At 34.8% G+C, this 20,016-nt stretch overlaps 1 protein-coding gene across 2 annotated transcripts; it reads right to left on the reverse strand.

Moving 5' to 3' along the window:
• Nucleotides 1–6,186: 6,186 nt before the first annotated feature.
• On the reverse strand, nucleotides 6,187–13,916 carry LOC145271443 (putative deoxyribonuclease tatdn3-B). 2 transcript variants are annotated; one of them, XM_080126971.1, is made up of 5 exons: nucleotides 13,211–13,916; nucleotides 11,573–11,628; nucleotides 9,765–9,877; nucleotides 8,482–8,562; nucleotides 6,187–6,393 (listed from the first exon to the last, which is right to left on the reverse strand). In XM_080126971.1, the coding sequence occupies exons 3-5, from the start codon at nucleotides 9,825–9,827 to the stop codon at nucleotides 6,253–6,255; spliced, it is 285 nt and encodes a 94-aa protein (XP_079983097.1). In that variant the 5' UTR covers nucleotides 9,828–9,877; nucleotides 11,573–11,628; nucleotides 13,211–13,916; the 3' UTR covers nucleotides 6,187–6,252. The 2 variants fall into 2 exon arrangements, with proteins under 2 accessions (XP_079983097.1, XP_079983098.1); XM_080126972.1 differs by lacking the exon at nucleotides 13,211–13,916 and having other exon boundaries at nucleotides 8,482–8,559; nucleotides 11,573–12,712.
• Nucleotides 13,917–20,016: the final 6,100 nt, after the last annotated feature.

Below are 20,016 nucleotides of genomic sequence, written 5' to 3' on the forward strand. Positions count from 1 at the left end.
ACTTGGTCTATAGGATTCTCATCTACCTATACCTACGTCCCCTCTTGTTTGAACTTAGAAATTTTCAATTGAATACAATCTGAGATGCCAGTTGAAGATGGAAGGATAAAAATTGTTAATAAATATTTCTAGTTGAACCGGACGGTCGAGAGACGGACATTAATAAGTGGAGAGACGAGCGACTCACCTTATTACAATAAAACAGAACCGGAAACATGCGGTGGATAGTGGCGCGTCCTACAGAGAAAACCTGGTGATTCTAAAGGGGAGATCACTCTGGGTGACTACTACTATATTTTTAATGCTGATTACACCCTATGCTAGATATTTATCTCACTGCTACGACGAGATGATGTGACACAAGGGTCAGAAATTTGTGGTGCATGTTAAGATATAGTGGACAATTCAAAATTTTAAATACATCGTTTGGTAAATGTGTAGTTTAGCGGCGTAACTTATTTGACAGACAAAAAAAATTATAAAAACTGCATATATATATATATATATATATATATATATATATATATATATATATATGAAATGCATTATGAGACCCAAAGGCTGCAGTAAAACCAGAAAAAAATTCATTTTTATTAATTTTTCCATCATTTTTATTAGACTAAATTCGAAGCCGCCTTATTGTTTTCAAAATTTGGCCTTTCTAAGGTTTTACAGATTGGCCCTTTTAAGGCCAAATTTAGCCTTTTTTTTTGCATTACAAAAAATATGGCGGCCAAAAACAGTTTTAATATTAAAAATGAAACTTTTTTCTGGTTTTATTTCAGCCTTTGGGTCTAATATTGTGTCATATAAAAATAAATAGTTTTTATAATTTTTTCCTGACAAATACTACTCATTTGCCTATTGTTTTAAGCAAAAATAATATTACGTATGTAATTGTCATGTCGAAAATAGTAACGTATCCAAAAATTACGAAAATTCGAATAGAACAACTGCTTTTGTGTTTTTAATTAAAAAAAAAATCCAAGCCATCAATTTTTTTTAATAAGCACAAAAGTGTCAATTTTAGCCATATTGATTCGAAAGGCACTCCGAGGGGCGGGGGGACCGCAGTTTTTCACGGAAATCTGTTCTGTTACTTCTTTTTTTACTCATATCATGTTTAATGTTTGTGCAAAATTTTTTAAAAAATTCCAAGGTGTAGTTATTGAGAAAAGTGCGAACAGACGAACGGACGAATGGACAAGGATGAATTTAAAGGTCCACCAACCTTTTGTCGGGGGACCAAAAACAACAAAAAAAAAAGCTGAGATGAAGGGACCTAAAAACTTGATGGCAAATATTACAAGTAATCTCATGGTTAATACACTAGTTATTTATCTATTACATAAAAGGCACTATGTTTGTCTGTCTGTCTCCATATTTTCAATGTTAGGTGCATTTTTTTTTTTTACATAGGCATCACCACATTATCAAGGCCAAGAGGCCACTCAAGGATAAGGGTTAAAGAGTGTACAGTAGAAATTGGACAATATAGTAATCATTAGTAATGAAAATTTGGTAAATTTGATAACTTATATGGAACGGCTCATCAAAAACTTGTTTATCTTGGACTTGAAGACAACCATATTGTAGTCAGCTGGAAAGCAGGAAAACGGAAGACAATTCCTCAGGCGTGCAGTTCTAAGAAAGAAGCTTTGTTCATGGAATCTATGTTTAGGTTTAGGCACAGATAAAGAGTGGGGGAAATTATTGATAGTGTTTTCAGCTATACGAGTGTTTCTTGTGAAAGTTTTGCGAGGGGGGACCATAGATTGAAGCTCAGTCGAACACTTTCCATGAAAATAACGATACATCAGAGACAAACTCGCAACATCTCTTCTGTGAGATAGAGGTTGCACCTCAGGAAGCCAATATCTTCAGACAGCCTGATCAGGAAATAGAGTTTAGAAATATGGAGACAGGCAGACAGACAGACAAGCATAGTGCCTTTTATGTATTGGATAAACAACTAGTGCATTAATCATTAAATTAAAACACTACCGTTACTATGGTTACAAAAACAAATATGGCGGTCAGTTTATCCAAATAGTTGCACGATAAAACGAATAACATTACTTTATATTCCTTTCTTTTTATTAGGACAAATTAATCAAGTGTTAAATTTAAAATATTCCCAACCACAGGAAGTTTTTTGTTGTTGTTTTTTTTTTTACATGGGGGTCACCACTTATCAAGGGCCGAAGGCCACTCATCTATGCTGATGACACGACCATCTACGGCAACACATCAAACGCTGTAAATGACAAAGTTCTCTCTGATTCTCTCTCCTCTGATCTCGAGCGCGTGGTTCAGTGGGGGAAGATGTGGCTGGTTACCTTTAATGCATCCAAAACCAAACTCCTATCCTTACATCATCAACGCTCTGATCCCCATCTGGCATCAATTGTGATGGATGGCTCTCGTCTGGGTGAGGCCCCGTGTTTTGACAAGCTTCTGGGCTTGACCATTACTCCTGATCTGAAATGGAACACGTACATCAAGTCTGTTGCCAAAGTCGCTGGAAAGATGGTGGGATCCTTCTACCACTCTAGAAGATATCTCACTATTGATGCAATTCTCTATCTATATAAAAGCCAAGTACGTCCAAGGATGGAATACTGCTGCCATATCTGGGCAGGAGCTGCTAAAAACAGCCTATCCTGCCTTGACAGAGTACAAAATAGACTTCGTGGCTTAGTGGGAGATGCCCTTTTCTCTTCCCTGCAACCTCTCTCCCACAGAAGAGACGTTGCGAGCCTGTCTTTGTTTTATCGTTATTTCCATGGCAGGTGCTCGTCTGAACTCCAATCTCTGGTCCCCCCCTCGCCAATCCTTCACGAAAAACACCCGTCTAGCTGAATCCACTGATCCCCTACTAAGCCACGAAGTCTATTTTGTACTCTGTCAAGGCAGGATAGGCTGTTTTTAGCAGCTCCTGCCCAGATGTGGCAACAGTATTGCATCCTTGGACGTACTTGGCTTTTATATAGATAGAGAATTGCATCAGTAGTGAGATATCTTCTGGAGCGGTAGAAGGATCCCACCATCTTTCCAGCGACCTTGGCAACAGACTTGATGTACGTGTTCCATTTCAGATGAGGAGTAAAGGTCAAACCCAGAAGCTTATCAAAACACGGGGCCTCACTCAGACGAGAGCCATCCATCACAATTGATGCCAGATGGGGATCAGAGCGTTGATGATGTAAGCATAGGATATTGCACAGTCTACACTTTTAAAACCAAAGGAAACGTACTAGAAGTTTATCTACATGATTTTACTGTCAGCAATTAAGTTTAGTTTAAGATGAGTTCTTCTCAGTCCAAATAATAATAGTAATAATCGACTTTGACTTGTATTTATTTTTAATAATAATTGTAGATGTAATTTGCAAAGATCCTTTTGCATTTAGCCAACTATTCACACTCCGTACGGCCATTTATAGCCAGCATTCACCGCATCTGCTCCGCATAAAATGGACAGGAAACATTAAGTTGATGTTCCGCTATACAAAAATGAATTGCATAATTATCTGTCATTTCACCGTTGCTAAATGACTGTTCCCATCGTAATGGTAATCGCTGTGTCGACAAACCATCTTGTATGAAACATAAGTACAGAACAAGTTAGGCATAAGGTTTATTAATGTAGAAGCCCCCTTGCTCCTCCAAAATAGGAGCTACGTCATTGTGTCACAATATTGTCAGGTGTGAGTTCTTATCTAGATCAGTATTTTACAGCAACCTTGGCAATGTCTTCCAGTTCATGTTCTCTATGGATCTTCCTTATAGCCACTTTCTCACAGAAGATATTTTGCAAGTCTTTCTGGTAGATGAGTTTGTTGAAACGCAAAAACGATCTGAGTCTTTTATATATCTGTCTATCTCAAAATTGCGGTGATGGGACAGGGTTTTATCTTGGTTGACAATGCGTAAGCAATTAGAATAAAGCCCTTTTTTAGGACCCTGTTCAGTAAAGAGAGAGACTAGTGTTTGATGTACCAGGCAAAAATATTCCATTTTTTGTAAAGATGCAGGATACTAGCAGGTGTCGATAGTTTTCTAGCACGGTAGAAGGAGCCTAGCTTCTTTGCAGCAACCTTGGCAATGTCTTTTATGTATTTCTTCAACTTCTCAGTTGCGATTAAATTTTGCAATCACAGTTAATTGAATGTATCTTCTTAATGAATTATCTCCCTTGTGTATCCTTATTTTTAAGTGATTATTTGAAAATGTTTCGGATTAGAAGTCTGAATTTGACTTTTAGGAAATTTTGAAATCAATAAAATAATTTTTAAAATAAATAAAATAGTTTTTTTAAATAAATGAAATAATTTTAAAATTAAAAAAATAATTTTTCAAGAATTAAAATTACTTCTAAAATAAATGAAATAATTTTTAAAATAAATGAAACAACTTCTAAAATAAATAAAATGATTTTTAAAATAAATAAAATTATTTTTAAAATAAAAAAAATTTTCTAAAGTAAATAAAATAATTTTTAAAATGATTAATATAATTTTTGAAATAAATAAAATAATTTTTAAAATAAAAAATATAATTTCCAATATAAATGAAATAATTTTTAAAATAAAAAATAATTTCTAAAATAAAGGAAATTATTTTTAAAATAAATAAAATAATTTTTAAAATATATAAAATAATTATTAAAATATATAAAATAATTATTAAAATATATAAAATAATTTTTAAAATAAATAAAATTATTTTTAAAATAAATAAAATAAGGTTTAAAATAAATGAAATAATTTTTACAATAAATAAAACAACTTTTAAAATAAAATGATTTCTTAAATAAATAAAATTACTTTTCAAATAAATGAAATAATTTTTAAAATAAATAAATTTGTTTTAATAAATAAAATAATTTTTTTAATAAATAAAACGATTTTTAAATAATTAAAACTTTAAAATAAATAAAATGATTTTTAAAATAAATAAAATGATTTTTAAAATAAATTAAATAATTGTTAAAATAAATAAAATAATTTTAAAAATAAATAATTGCCTGCTTACCACCTTTTTTTTGTACCCTTACCATAAAACTTCTCTACACCCGAGCAACACCGGGTGTCACCCCCACTCTTTCACCAGTCGGTTGAGGATGATCGTCGACCTCGGAACCCTTCCACTGCTGGTGATAATTCTTGACCGTCTAAAGTTACTGGTATGGGGAAGTGACCGAATTATCGGTTGATCGTCTAGTTATATATCCTGGACCAATTTGTTGTGTACCCTCTTAACGACGAACGTCGTCGAAAGAGAGCCGTGGATTTTTTTGTGTAGTAAAAGACAAAAGAAGATAAAACGATTCTGCACACAAATATATATTAACAAAAAAACAGTACAGTTCTTATAATTCTTTCAGAGTCCTGAAGAAAGTGATGTGTTATTATGCTAAGAATATGGTCAAAGGCTTGTAACCTTGTGGAGTGTCGGTCTCTGGGTATCTGAAGAAATGTGTCAAGTAAAGAGCCAACTCTGCTTTGACTGTGTTCCTCTCTGCACATCTCTTCTCCAAGAAAATGCCTGCACATTCTCTTTTTGTCCATCTGACTTGTTGATATATATATAAACAATTATATCGCCCTCTGAACATCACGCGGATATTATTTCTTTTTTGTTTAGAAATTCAATTCTCAGTCCATAATCTAAATTATCATTTACAAAAATAACACAATGGCTCGCTTCAAAGATCTGAACTCAAATAAACAGTTAGTAAATACAGTTTTTGTTAACCTTTAACACACAGAGTTCTCAGGTTTCTTCAATAAACAACTTGATACCAAGTGGTTTTACCTTTCTTCCTAACAGGGTGGGGGGGGCATCAACCTACCCACACCCTTACCTTGTTACATTACCTCCCCTACTTAAAAGAAACAATATTGAGATCAATATTTTTTCTAACCGACTTCTTCTTACTTGACCTTAATACTAGGGAATTTCTGTGGTTTTACAATTCATAATATTTAGCTATTTGGTTAATAAAAGAAGAAAATTTTTAAAAGCTTTATCTTTCATGCACATGCAAAAAGTTTTCTTTGTTACACCGGGTACCCCGCTAGTAAAGAATAAAAAATAAAAAAGAGACACGAACTCTAATTAATATGAGCAAATAACACAAGCAAATATAATAAAAAAAGAATAAAAAATAAAAATAAGGCATCATTTGCATAAATAATGTTTTAATTACAATTTTCTTTATATAAAAAAAAATAAAACAAAAAAAATTCATTTAAAAAAATTTTTTAATCTTGGAAAAAGTTTTATGACATTTTCTGTTGTCGTCGTTAAAACTTTATTGATATCAACTCCTTTGATTTTGGCGATGTATTCAGCAGATATCCGAATGTTTGCAGGTTCATTTCGAACCTAAAAAAAAACAATGGAAAAAAACAAACAAGTGAATAAAAACAGAAAACTATAGATTAGTTCTGTAATTGAGCTGATCTGTATAATTACTCTATAATATACCTACTAGGGGGGGGGCAGCTTTGCCTGGTCGTAAAATATGCTTAAATATGATATTTTAATTCGCCTTTATTTTTAAAATAAATGAAATAATTTTTACAATAAATAAAACAACTTTTAAAATAAAATGATTTCTTAAATAAATAAAATTATTTTTCAAATATATGAAATAATTTTTAAAACAAATTTATTTGTTTTAAAAATTATTTAATTTATTTGAAAAATAATTTTATTTATTTAAGAAATCATTAATTTTTTTAATAAATAAAACGATTTTTAAAATAATTAAAACAACTTTTAAAATAAGTAAAATGATTTTTAAAATAAATAAAATGATTTTTAAAATAAAATGATTTTTAAAAGAAATGAAATAGTTGTTAAAATAAATAAAATTATTTTTAAAATAAATAAAATAAGTTTTTAAAATTTATGAAATAATTTTTAAATTAATAAAATACTTTTTAAACAATTAAAATAACTTCTAAAATAAATGAAATAATTTTTAAAATAAATGAAATTGAGCTGATCTGTATAATTACTCTATAATATATCTACTAGGGGGGGGCAGCTTTGCCTGGTCGTAAAATATGCTTAAATATGATATTTTAATTTGCCTTTTATTCCTCTATAATTTTACCTGTTCATATTTGACTTTTACTTGAAGTATCCTAGTGATCACGTCAATTTGGCGCCACTATATATATTGTGAACCGAGCGACCGCTTCTCTGAAAAAAGCCTTTTGTAGACATACAGAAAAAGCGAACACACATACAAACATATATTTTCGCTTTTATATTTATAGATTTATATATATATATATACATATATATATATATATATATATATATATATATATATATATATATATATATATATATATATATATATATATATGTAAACAGAAAAATTAAAGACCGCAAAAATATATTTTACAATAATTCATTGTTCGACAAGATACTCAAAAAAGGTATATTGAACTTTCCTTAATCCGCTGAGTTTCAAAGAAATATGTTCTTCTCATCAAAAGAAAGATATTAGCAAATGAATATTATAACAAAGCTTGTCCTGCCTTGATAGGGTTCAAAATAGACTTCGTGGCCTGGTGGGAGATGTCCTTTTCTCTTTGCTGCAACCTCTATCTCACAGAAGAGATGTTGCGAGTTTGTCTCTGCTTTATCGTTATTTTCATGGAAAGTGTTCGACTGAGCTTCAATCTATGGTCCCCCCTCGCCAAACTTTCACAAGAAACACTAGACTAGCTGAAAACATTATCAATAATTTTCCCCACTCTTTATCTGTGCCTAAACCTAAACAGATTCCATGATCAAAGCTTCTTTCTTAGAACTGCACGCCTGTGGAATTGTCTTCCGTTTTCCTGCTTTCCAGCTGTCTATAATATGGTTGTCTTCAAGTCCAACGTGAACAAGTTTCTGATGAGCCGTTCCACTTAAGTTAACAAATTTACCGAACTTCCATTACTATCGATTACTATATTGTCCTTTTGACTACTCTACACTCTTTAACCCTTATCCTTGAGTGGCCTATCGGCCTTGACGTCTATGTAAAAAAAAAAAACATATTATCAATAAGAAATTTGTTCCGAAAAGAAAAATTTGGCATAATCCAAATATAGGTAATCCAGGTTTGCAGAAAAATCCGTTAACAAGCAAAAAGTAAAGATTATCAAAATTTTTTAAATCTCTGGTCGCCTATATCGAGCTCTCCTCAGTGGATTTCTGATACAAATCAGTGATTCAGATACAAACAGAGGCTGAAGAGGGACCAACATAGGCGATCAGGGATTGGTCCCATTTGTTTTAGACTTGAAACCGACAGTACCAATGTTTTTATAATCTCTTTTGTAACAGGACAACAGGAAAGGGAAGACTTGAAGGATGGAAATGGTTTTCAAAAGAAAAACTTGAAAAAGAAATCTGTATTTTTACAACTCGGGGCTGGATTAAAATACATTTGGAAATATTTCTCACCTGTTTTTCCGGTCCGAGAGCAGGTGAGTCGGACTCAAGGATCAAATGTTCTAGCGGAAGTTGTTTCACAAGTTTTTGCTTCTTGGAAGACATGAAAGACAAGAGAAAAAATGGTCGGTCGACATTGAATAGAAGAAAAGGTTTGGGTTGGAGAGAAATGACAAGAAAAAAAATTTTTTTTTTCATATGGCCACTTTTATTGATAGTACATACATAAAACTCTAGTCCCCTTCCAAGTAATCTCCTCTGGCTGTAATGCACTTGTTGTACAGTTCCAACACCTTCTGGAAGTTCCCCTAGTGTGAGCGTGCCAATTGTCATTTCACAAAGGAGAGGCACCAAATATATATATATATATATATATATTTTTTTTTTATTACATTTTCACCCCAAACAAGGCACATTGCCACTTTGGTGTAAGGGGCTATTATCAGGGTAAACAACTACTGGGGTACTATGTAGGGATTTGGGCAGCAAGATGTTGGTTCACGTTGCACTTGAACTTCTGCATGTCAGTACAGTTGGGAAAGCAGTGACCTGGAATGGAATTCCAAAGTCTAGCGGTTCTGGGGAAGAAACTACTGGAGTAGAAAGATCTTTTACATCTAGGGATCTCTACTGTGTGGGGGTGGGATTTTGCAGCTTGTCGGGTCTGTTGAGGGTGTTCATGTCGTGGGGGCACAAGTGCTTGCAGTTCATCAGAGCATTCACCATTAAAATACTTGTAGAACAGGCAGAGGGATGCAACATATATATATATATATATATATATATATATATATATATATAATAAATTCCACAGCCAAACAACGTCGCAGCCCACAAGAGCCATTACGACAGCATTTAAAGAAACTATAAATTTTAAAACCAAGTTGCGGACAAAAAGTCCAATTGTAACCCTATGTCCAAGTGGCAATATGCCTTGTTAGGGTTGAACGTGAGTGAAAAAAATGTTTTAATAAATGTTGTGGGGTACAAATCACCCCTATTTGAGAACTAAGTGGAATCAACCAGTCCTATGAATACCACTGTTTTCAGTAACTAAATGGATACATTCATACCATGTTTAACCGCATGCTACGAACATGTTCCTCTCATACCACTTCAGTGGCTCTTGGATTCTTTATGATAAATACATATTATATTGTATACACTTTACACTACTTGTGGTTTCTTTCATTTGTAACCCATAGCACGGGTCTACAACAATAATGTAATTGTAGACAAGAGAAACGATAATTTCTTATGGCAAAAAAAAGTGTGAGTGCAAACTAATTGCTTACCTGTTCGCTCCTGACAATGGATGGCGGAATGGAAAAATAATAACCTTCTCTCACGCCTTCCATTGCAACCGCGGGCCGACCATCAAATGCATGTAGAAGCACATTCTTGGCACCTTTTATTTATAAAAAGAAAACACAGATTTTGTATAAAATAATTACAGTTTTTGTATTAGTTTTTGACTTTACATAATCTATTAGATGAATCTCAAATGTCTGTTTATGTATGTTTTTATGTCTGCTAAAACTTTCGACACACACGACACATCAGTTTCGTTTTGAAGCTCAATGTCTCAGACAACAAATATCGAAAAATTAATTCCTTCAACCTCAACTCACCTGTTTTTTACAAGGAGGTGGTCGCTTTTTTTGTTGATATTTTCGCAAGTCATCGTCTCTGTTGAACTGACTACTCTTAATTTCAACGCTCTCGGCTTCCGATTTCGCCATGGACGCATTGGCCAAGACGTTACATTTTTGTTTTTTCCTCCTTTGCTTCCGGCCTTGAACCTGCCTGCTCCCAATATTTTTAAACAACACCTCTCTCCACCCGGGCTGCCTACTATTGTTTTGATCCCCTCTACCTCGCTACTTCCACTCCTTTTTGGAGGGGATTCCTTACTACACCACCTCCACACACCCAGACAACGCCGGGTACCTCTGCTAGTTATATTTTATTTATTTATTTTATTCTATTTTCACCCCAAACATGGCACAGTACGGCGCTACTATCGGGGACATAATTTGCAGGGATATTATGAAGGGAGATGAGTAGCAAGATGTCTGTTCACATTACACTTGAACTTCTGCATGTCAGTAAAGTTGGGAAATCTCAGGAATCAGAGATAGATATTTTTAGAATCTTAGGAATCGGAGATGGATATTTTTTAGAATCATCGGAATGGAGGCAGATATTATTGGAATATTAAGAATTGGAGACAAATGTGTTTACAATCTTAGGAATCGGAGGTGGATATTTTTAGAATCTTAGGAATCAGAGGCAGATATTATTGGAAACTTAAGTATCGGAGACAAATATGTTTAGAATCTCAGGAATCAGAGATAGATATTTTTAGAATCTTAGAAATCAAAGATGGATATTTTTAGAATCTTAGGAATCAGAGATAGATATTTTTAGAATCTTAGGACTCGGAGGCAGATATTATTGGAATCTTAAGAATCGGAGATGGATATTTTAAAAATCTAAAGAATCAGAGGCAGATATTGGAATCTTAAGAATCAGAGACGGATATTTTTAGAATTTTAGGAATCAGGGATGGATATTTTTAGAATCTTAGGAATCAGAGGCAGATATTTTTTAGAATCATAGGAATCAGAGACGGATATCTTTAGAATCATAGGAATCAGAGATAGATATTTTTGGAATCTGGAGAATCAGAAATGGATATGTTTACAATTCTAGGAATCGGAGATGGATATTTTAAGAATCTTAGGAATCAGAGGCAGATATTTTTAGAATCTTAGGAATCAGAGACGGATATGTCTACAATTTAAGAAATCAGAGATGGATATTTTTTAAATCTAAGAATTGGAGGGGGGGGGGGCGGATATTTTTAGAATCTTAGGAACCAAAGATGGAATGCTTTAGAATTCTAGGAATCGGAGACAGATATTCTTAGAATCTTAGGAATCAGTGACGGATATGTTTACAACTGTAGGAATCGGAAGCGGATATTTTTTAGAATCTTAGAAATCAGAGGCGAATATTTTTGTCATGATCCTGAACATCTAAAGAATCACTTTACATGAAAGAACGGCAACGACAGAAAAGGCAACAAGAATTCACTTACCTTGTTCTTTGAGTAATGTAATTGTCGGCCTCCCAGCAGATCTAGAGTGAACATTCCTATATTAAAAGGAGAGAAATATATTTTAAAATGCAAATTGGAGAAGCAAGCAATGATATTTGCATTGTTTGGGGATGGATATTTTTAGAATCCTAGAAATTAGAGGCTGATATTTTAAAACTCTTAGGGATCAGAGGCTGTTAAGTTTAGAATCTTAGGAATCAGAGACGGATATTATTAGAATCAGAAGGATAAGAGGTGGATATTTTTAGAATCCTAAGAATTAGCGATAGATATTTTTAGAATCCTTGAAATCGTAAACGGATATTTTTTTAATCTTAAGAATCAGAAACGGATATTTTTACAATCCTAAGAATCGGATATAGATATGTTTAGAATTCTAGGAATCAGAGACTGATATTTTGCGAATCATAAGGATCAGAGATGAATATGTTTAGAATCCTAGGAATCAAAGACGGATATTTTTTGAATCCTAGGAATTGGAGATGGATATTTTTAGAATCCTACAAATCAGAGGTGGAATTTTTGAGAATCCTAGGAATTGCTGCAGATATTTTTAGAAACCTAGGAATCGGAGACGGATATTTTTTTAATCATAATGATCAGAGATGGATGTTCTCATAACGTTTCAGCCGATGTAACCTCCAAACTTTTTCGGGTGCATCTTAAGGTTACAGGCTTTCATTCCGTCAGCCATGACAAAATAGAATTCATAAGTAATTCACAATTGTAGGTCATCTGTATATCGAAAGCCAACTTTCACTGGACAATATCTAAACTTCAACTCCCCCATCCATATAATGTAAAGAAAGGAATAGTCTGTTGCCTACAACGCCGAACAAAAGTAATCTATATAATTATAAAACTCAAATGACCTTGTAACGAGTGATGTAACCCACTTTCCGGTTTACGACTTCCGGTTGCGCACGTGTACATAAACATAAACCAATAACAGCATAACCAAATAAACACCAATCGCTACTTTTGCAGAATTTGACCTGCGCACTGAAATATTAACGTTATTATTTAGAAATTATTATTTAATATGAGAAAGGTGGGGATGTTTTGCAACTATTCTGTATTACAAGTATACTCTCGCAATTTTCTTACAAATAAATCAACTTTGACCCATTGACAATGTATTGTTTTACTGTTTACGTTTTCAGCATCCCAACTGTTTTTGTTTTTGGCGTTTAAATTATCCAAATAAAAAATTGTTAATACTTTCTGCATTTTTTTCACATCGTTCATTTCCGTATTACGTTTAAGTTATTTTAACGCAATTTTCTTACAAATAAATCTACTTTGACCCATTGACAATGTATTGTTTTACTGTTTACGTTTTCAGCATCCCAACTGTTTTTGTTTTTGGCGTTTAAATTATCCAAATAAAAAATTGTTAATACTTTCTGCATTTTTTTCACATCGTTCATTTCCGTATTACGTTTAAGTTATTTTAACGCAATTTTCTTACAAATAAATCTACTTTAACCTTTGACAAACATAAGAGCATTTTACAACGTATTGTTTTACTGTGTACGTTTTCAGCGTCCCAATTGTTTTTGTTTTTTTCGCGTTTAAATTAAACGATATATCAAAATTTGAATAGTGCAGATTTACCTATAAGTATGGCAAACCACTTATAATTTCAAAAATAAACCATTATAAACAGATCGACTCATAGAAATCTATCTATATTCTTTTTTTCATTTTTAATATACTTTCATAGAAATGTTTCTGTTACGTCACAAAAAACTATTTTCTTTACGTCACAAGTGTCATGCTCATACATTAATTCCATAGCTAATATAACATACTGACCCAACGGGTCACGGGCAGTCTAGTATGTAATAGCAGCCATGCATATCAAGAGAAGGTTTTCTCTTAAACAATCTGCTGAAACAACTATCCAGAGAGCATGACATCAGCTCCAAGAAATCTGGACCAAACACCCGAAAACTCACCACGGTCCATATACCATACATGAAGGAGTATGTACTGTTATGACGTGGGTAAATGGAATCCTTCATAACAGTAAAAAAAACATGGTAATAAATCACATCAACGGAGAGACCATGGTTATCGGTTAATAAGGTTTATTGATTGTTAACCTAACGATTACATAAACGTATATATACACATATGAATATCGCAAGGAAAATTAGCAGAGACAAATAGTTTTGGAGCTAGTTTTATTAATGCGTGTATTTTTAAATGTAAATCACTGGCGACCATGTTTGAACAGTTTGAACAGGCAGCGTATGAAAGGGGCCAACCCTCAGTTTGTTCAGGTATGCTGAAAACGAATATCGCAGCAGAACTTAAAACACTTGTTCAGGTAGGTAAAAGAGTAACTTATCTTGCCTTTGGTAACATTTATATATTATATATTTGTTTTGTATTTTTTTTTTAACTTTTACGCTTTGTTGTCTTAACTCGGAAGGATTAACCTTAGAATTTCCACAGGTCTCATTAGTTAAAATGAATTATTTCGCAGTTCAAATACCATACATGAAGGAGTATGTAAATATCTCCACTAGACTATGCAATTCTTATCGACGGAGAGACCATGGTTATCGGTTAATAAGGTTTATTGATTGTTAACCTAACGATTACATAAACGTATATATACACATATGAATATCGCAAGGAAAATTAGCAGAGACAAAAAGTTTTGGAGCTAGTTTTATTAATGCGTGTATTTTTAAATGTAAATCACTGGCGACCATGTTTGAACAGTTTGAACAGGCGGCGTATGAAAGGGGCCAACCCTCAGTTGGCTCAGGTATGCTGAAAACGAATATCGCAGCAGAACTTAAAACACTTGTTCAGGTAGGTAGAAGAGTAACTTATCTTGCCTTTGGTAACATTTACATATTATATATTTGTTTTGTATTTTTTTTTTCAACTTTTACGCTTTGCTGTCTTAACTCCGAAGGATTAACCTTAGAATTTCCACAGGTCTCATTAGTTAAAACGAATTATTTCGCAGTTCAAATTGGCGTGAAATAAACAAATCTGACTGACACAGGGTTTGCCATTTCCGGTTGTCGCCGCCGACAACGCTCTTATATTTACAATCGAAAGCGTCGCCAAGATCGTTCGTCGCTGTGTCTGTGTGTGTAGGAGTGGGGGCAAAGTTGTAACATTCAATAAAATCAACAGCTTTAATTTCTATGAATCGTCATTCGCGTATCGGTGCGAAGTCGAGTGTCGGCGTTCTTGTCTCGTTGAAGGAGAAGTAAGTTTTATAAAACAGTTGAGTTGGAAATAGATTTCTGCACGTACATGGCTGGACGATAAAAATAACAATAATAACAACAATAATTATTATCTTCAAGTCTCTTCTTAAAGGGACTTTTCGGCTACGAAGTTACAACTAGCTAATCGACACTCACACTGTCAATGAGTTATGCGAAACAGACGGACTGTTCCGCTGTATCAAAGTTATTAAGTGTGGTTAGACTTAAACTCATCAAAGCCAGTAATCTAAGTTTCAACAAGCTAATAGACATTCGGCACTTTCAATGAGTTATGCGATCACCGCCACTTGTCCAAAAACGGACTCTTCCGCTGTATCACAGTTATTAAGGGTGGTTAGAGTGTAACTCATCAGAGCCAGTAACCTAACTTACAACTAGCTAGTCAACATTCGACACTGTCATTGAGTTATGCGATACACTGCTAATTGTCCAGAGACGGACTGTTCTACTGTATCACAGTTGTAAAGGGTGGTTAGACTAAAACTCATAAGAGTCAGTAATCTAATTTACAACTAGCTTATCGACAGTAGACACTTTCACTGAGTTTACGTGTGTGTGTGTGTCTTTTTGTGTGTCTTTTGTGTGTGTGTGTGTGTGTGTGTGTGTGTGTGTGTGTGTGTGTGCTTCGTTGACATTCAGACTGTCCATTTTAAAATCGTTCGGGTATGCTGAAAACGAATATCGCAAGGAAAATTAGCACAGACAAATAGTTTTCCAGATACTAATGCGTGTATTTTGAAATGTAAATCACTGGCGACCATGTTTGAACAGGCGGCATATGAAAGGGGCAAACCCTCAGTTTGTTCAGGTATGCTGAAAACGAATATCGCAAGGAAAATTAGCAGAGACAAATAGTTTTGGAGCTAGTTTTATTAATGCGTGTATTTTGAAATGTAAATCACTGGCGACCATGTTTGAACAGGCGACATATGAACGGGGGCAACCATCAGTTTGTTTAGGTATGCTGAAAACGAATATCGCAAGGAAAATTAGCAGAGACAAATAGTTTGGGAGCTAGTTTTATTAATGCGTGTATTTTGAAATGTAAATCACGGCGACCATGTTTGAACAGGCAGCATATGAAAGGGGCCAACTCTCAGTTTGTTCAGGTATGCTGAAAACGAATATCGCAAGGAAAATTAGCACAGACAGACCAATAGTTTTCGAGATAGTAATGCGTGTATTTTAAAATGTAAATCACTGGCGAACATGTTTGACCAGGCGGCATATGAAAGGGGCCAACCATCAAGTTGTTCAGGTATGCTGAAAACGAATATCGCAAGGAAAATTAGCACAGACAAATAGTTTTCCAGATACTAATGCGTGTATTTTGAAATGTAAATCACTGGCGACCATGTTTGAACAGGCGGCATATGAAAGGGGCAAACCCTCAGTTTGTTCAGGTATGCTGAAAACGAATATCGCAAGGAAAATTAGCAGAGACAAATAGTTTTGGAGCTAGTTTTATTAATGCGTGTATTTTGAAATGTAAATCACTGGCGACCATGTTTGAACAGGCGACATATGAACGGGGGCAACCATCAGTTTGTTTAGGTATGCTGAAAACGAATATCGCAAGGAAAATTAGCAGAGACAAATAGTTTGGGAGCTAGTTTTATTAATGCGTGTATTTTGAAATGTAAATCACGGCGACCATGTTTGAACAGGCAGCATATGAAAGGGGCCAACTCTCAGTTTGTTCAGGTATGCTGAAAACGAATATCGCAAGGAAAATTAGCACAGACAGACCAATAGTTTTCGAGATAGTAATGCGTGTATTTTAAAATGTAAATCACTGGCGAACATGTTTGACCAGGCGGCATATGAAAGGGGCCAACCATCAAGTTGTTCAGGTATGCTGAAAACGAATATCGCAAGGAAAATTAGCAGAGAATGACCGACTACTAGTTTTGGAGCTTGTTTTATCAATGCGTGTATTTTGAAATGTAAATCACTGGCGACCATGTGTGAACAGTTTTAACAGGCGGCATATGAAAGGGGCCAACCCTCAGTTTGTTCAGGTATGCTGAAAACGAATATCGCAAGGAAAATCAGCACAGACAGACCAATAGTTTTCGAGATAGTAATGCGTGTATTGTGAAATGTAAATCACTGGCGACCATGTTTGAACAGGCGGCATATGAAAGGGGCCAACCATCAAGTTGTTCAGGTATGCTGAAAACGAATATCGCAAGGAAAATTAGCAGAGAATGACCGACTACTAGTTTTGGAGCTTGTTTTATCAATGCGTGTATTTTGAAATGTAAATCACTGGCGACCATGTGTGAACAGTTTTAACAGGCGGCATATGAAAGGGGCCAACACTCAGTTTGTTCAGGTATGCTGAAAACGAATATCGCAAGGAAAATCAGCACAGACTGACTATAGACTCACCATCAAAGTATTGAAATATGTTTTATCTTATAAAGGAATCACTACTTATCAAGCCCCAGAGGCCACTCGAGGATAAGGGTTAAAGTGTGTACATACAGTAGTCAATGGACAATATCATAGTAATCGTTAGAAGTGTAAATTTGGTAAATTGGATTATTTAAGAGGAACGGCTTATAAAGAACTTGTTTACATTGGACTTGAAGACGAGGAAATAAAAATATAAAGTTGAAAGAACTAGCGAAAAGTATCATTTTAACGATGCATTTCAAATCGTAAACTGCCTGTTTACATTTTTTTTTTACATTTTTCGAAGATAATAAAAAGTGTAAAAAAAGCAAACCTTTAGAATCCTAAAAAGATCTCCCGGGAGCATTTTTGCAACATGAAAAATATACAAACCAAAATAAAGAGAGGAGGCAACCCTGCTCAAAAATATGGTTTATTACATCGCCTAAAAAAAGAAGAAGAATCGGGGGCTCCGTGGGGAAGTAAATTGTTTTCTTTTTTCTAACTTGGTTTTAAAAAGTTTTTATTGCTAACATTTATTTTCATGAACTCTAACCACACCTCACAACCCTAATCCGGCCGGTCGGGGAAAACAGTTTTTATTTTTTTAAAATTTGGTGAATACGACAACACACATACGCACGCATGTACACACATACACACACACACACACACGCACGCACACATAAGCATATCACTTGTAACCAAGCTAAAGAAGAGAGAGAGAGTGGGGGAAGAAGAGAAAGGATCGTACGTGCCGGGGTCAAACAGAAGTTAAATGAAATCGATTATAAATCGCTCGACAAAGTTGTGTCTGAACTTTTTATTCTATGAAACTTAAGATTAATAAAACGAAATAATCGTGACCTGTGGAAATTCCACGGCGAATATTTCGCATTCAATAAGAACAAAACGAAAAAGTAGTGAACAAATAAATATATAAGAAAATGAATGTTACCAAAGGCAAGATAAGTTACTCTTCTACCTACCTAGATCACATTTTTGTTGTTTTAACTTATTTTAAAACGTTTATTTAACACAAACAAAAGTAGCGCACGGTTTTAAGTTAGAACAATAAAGAAGTGTCTGACATTTTACAGACATCTTGTGAGACTCGATAATCGCTCCAAACTCGAAAATTAAGCAAAATACTGGTAGGAACACATCTAATAAATGTCAGCAAACGTTCGAACCTGTTTTCTTTTTCACATTAGCGAAACTCTTATCAGAGCAAAAGCGAAAATGAGAAGCAAACACAAATGAAGAAGTCGGTTTTTATCGTTGAGCACAAAAACAACAACAAAAAAAGAGTATCTAATCTAATAGTGCGTGCTATAGGTCAATCTCCAACGTCTGTCCCATCGCCTCGGTGTTGCATCCCTGTTTACAAGTACTTTAATGGGATGTGCTCTCATGAACCCATAGCACTTATACCAGTGCCCGGAAAACTTGTCCCGGGAAAACTCGTCTCTGGAAAAATCGTACCCGGAAAACTCGAACCGTTCAGTTTGTTCAGGTATGCTGAAAACGAATATCGCAAGGAAAATTAGCAGAGAAAAATAGTCTTGGAGCTAGTTTTATTAATGCGTGTATTGCGAAATGTAAATCACTGGCGACCATGTTTGAAGAGGCGGCATATGAAAGGTGCCAACCTTCAGTTTGTTCATGTATGCTGAAAACGAATATCGCAAGGAAATTTAGCACAGACAAATAGTTTTGGAGCTAGTTTTATTAATGCGTGTATTTTGAAATGTAAATCACTCGCGACCCTGTTTGAACAGTTTAACCAGGCGGTGTATGAAAGGGGCCAACCCTCAGTTTGTGCAGGTATGCTGAAAACGAATATCACAAGGAAAATTAGCAGAGATAAATAGTTTTGGAGCTAGTTTTATTAATGCGTGTATTGTGAAATGTAAATCACTGGCGACCATGTTTGAACAGGCGGCATATGAAAAGTGCCAACCCTCAGTTTGTTCAGGTATGCTGAAAACGAATATCGCAAGGAAAATTAGCAGAGAAAGACATAGTTTTCGAGATATTATTGTTTGTATTTTTAAATATAAATGCATAAACACACACATACACACACACTTTCATAAACACACACACTCGCATAAACATACACATACACAGACGTACACACATATACACACCAACACAAATCAACTTTCCGTTAAAAACTGTCATGAGCTGGGGAGGGGTGGGTGGCCTAAGTGTCAAGCGAATTTGAAAGTTAACGAAATGGATTTCATTTCAACTTCGTTTGCCAATTCCCCTTCCCTTCGCCCACTCCCCCCCACCTGCCCCTCTCTCTCTCTCTCTCTCTCTCTCTCTCGCGCGCGCGCGCTTCTCCGTGTCCTTATATATAGACAGACAGAGAGGGAAAAGGGGGGGAGAGACCGAAAGAGACAGAGAATGTGTCTACGCTCTCGTCCACCAACGACGCACACACCCACATACACACACACACTTGCATTAACACACACATACACAGACGCACACACGTCTACATTCACTCTTCAAACTTGTGGGAACATGCCAACCGGATGCTAACGTCTCCAGCATAGAGACAAAATAAAAAAATCTTCGTTTGCACATGGCTCCACGCATCGCTTCCGTTTGGAAAAAGAAAAATAAGAAACCATAAAAAGAATTATGAACCAATGGCAGAGCTCCCCGCCGAAAATAAAGGCCTGAAATATGACAGCCGCTGGGAGCCGGTTTACGACTATAAAACGAGGGGACCAGAAAGAAGACGAACAG

This window comes from Euprymna scolopes, chromosome 46 (assembly GCF_053919585.1).
Source record: "Euprymna scolopes isolate OS-2025 chromosome 46, ASM5391958v1, whole genome shotgun sequence".
NCBI lineage: Eukaryota > Metazoa > Mollusca > Cephalopoda > Sepiida > Sepiolidae > Euprymna > Euprymna scolopes.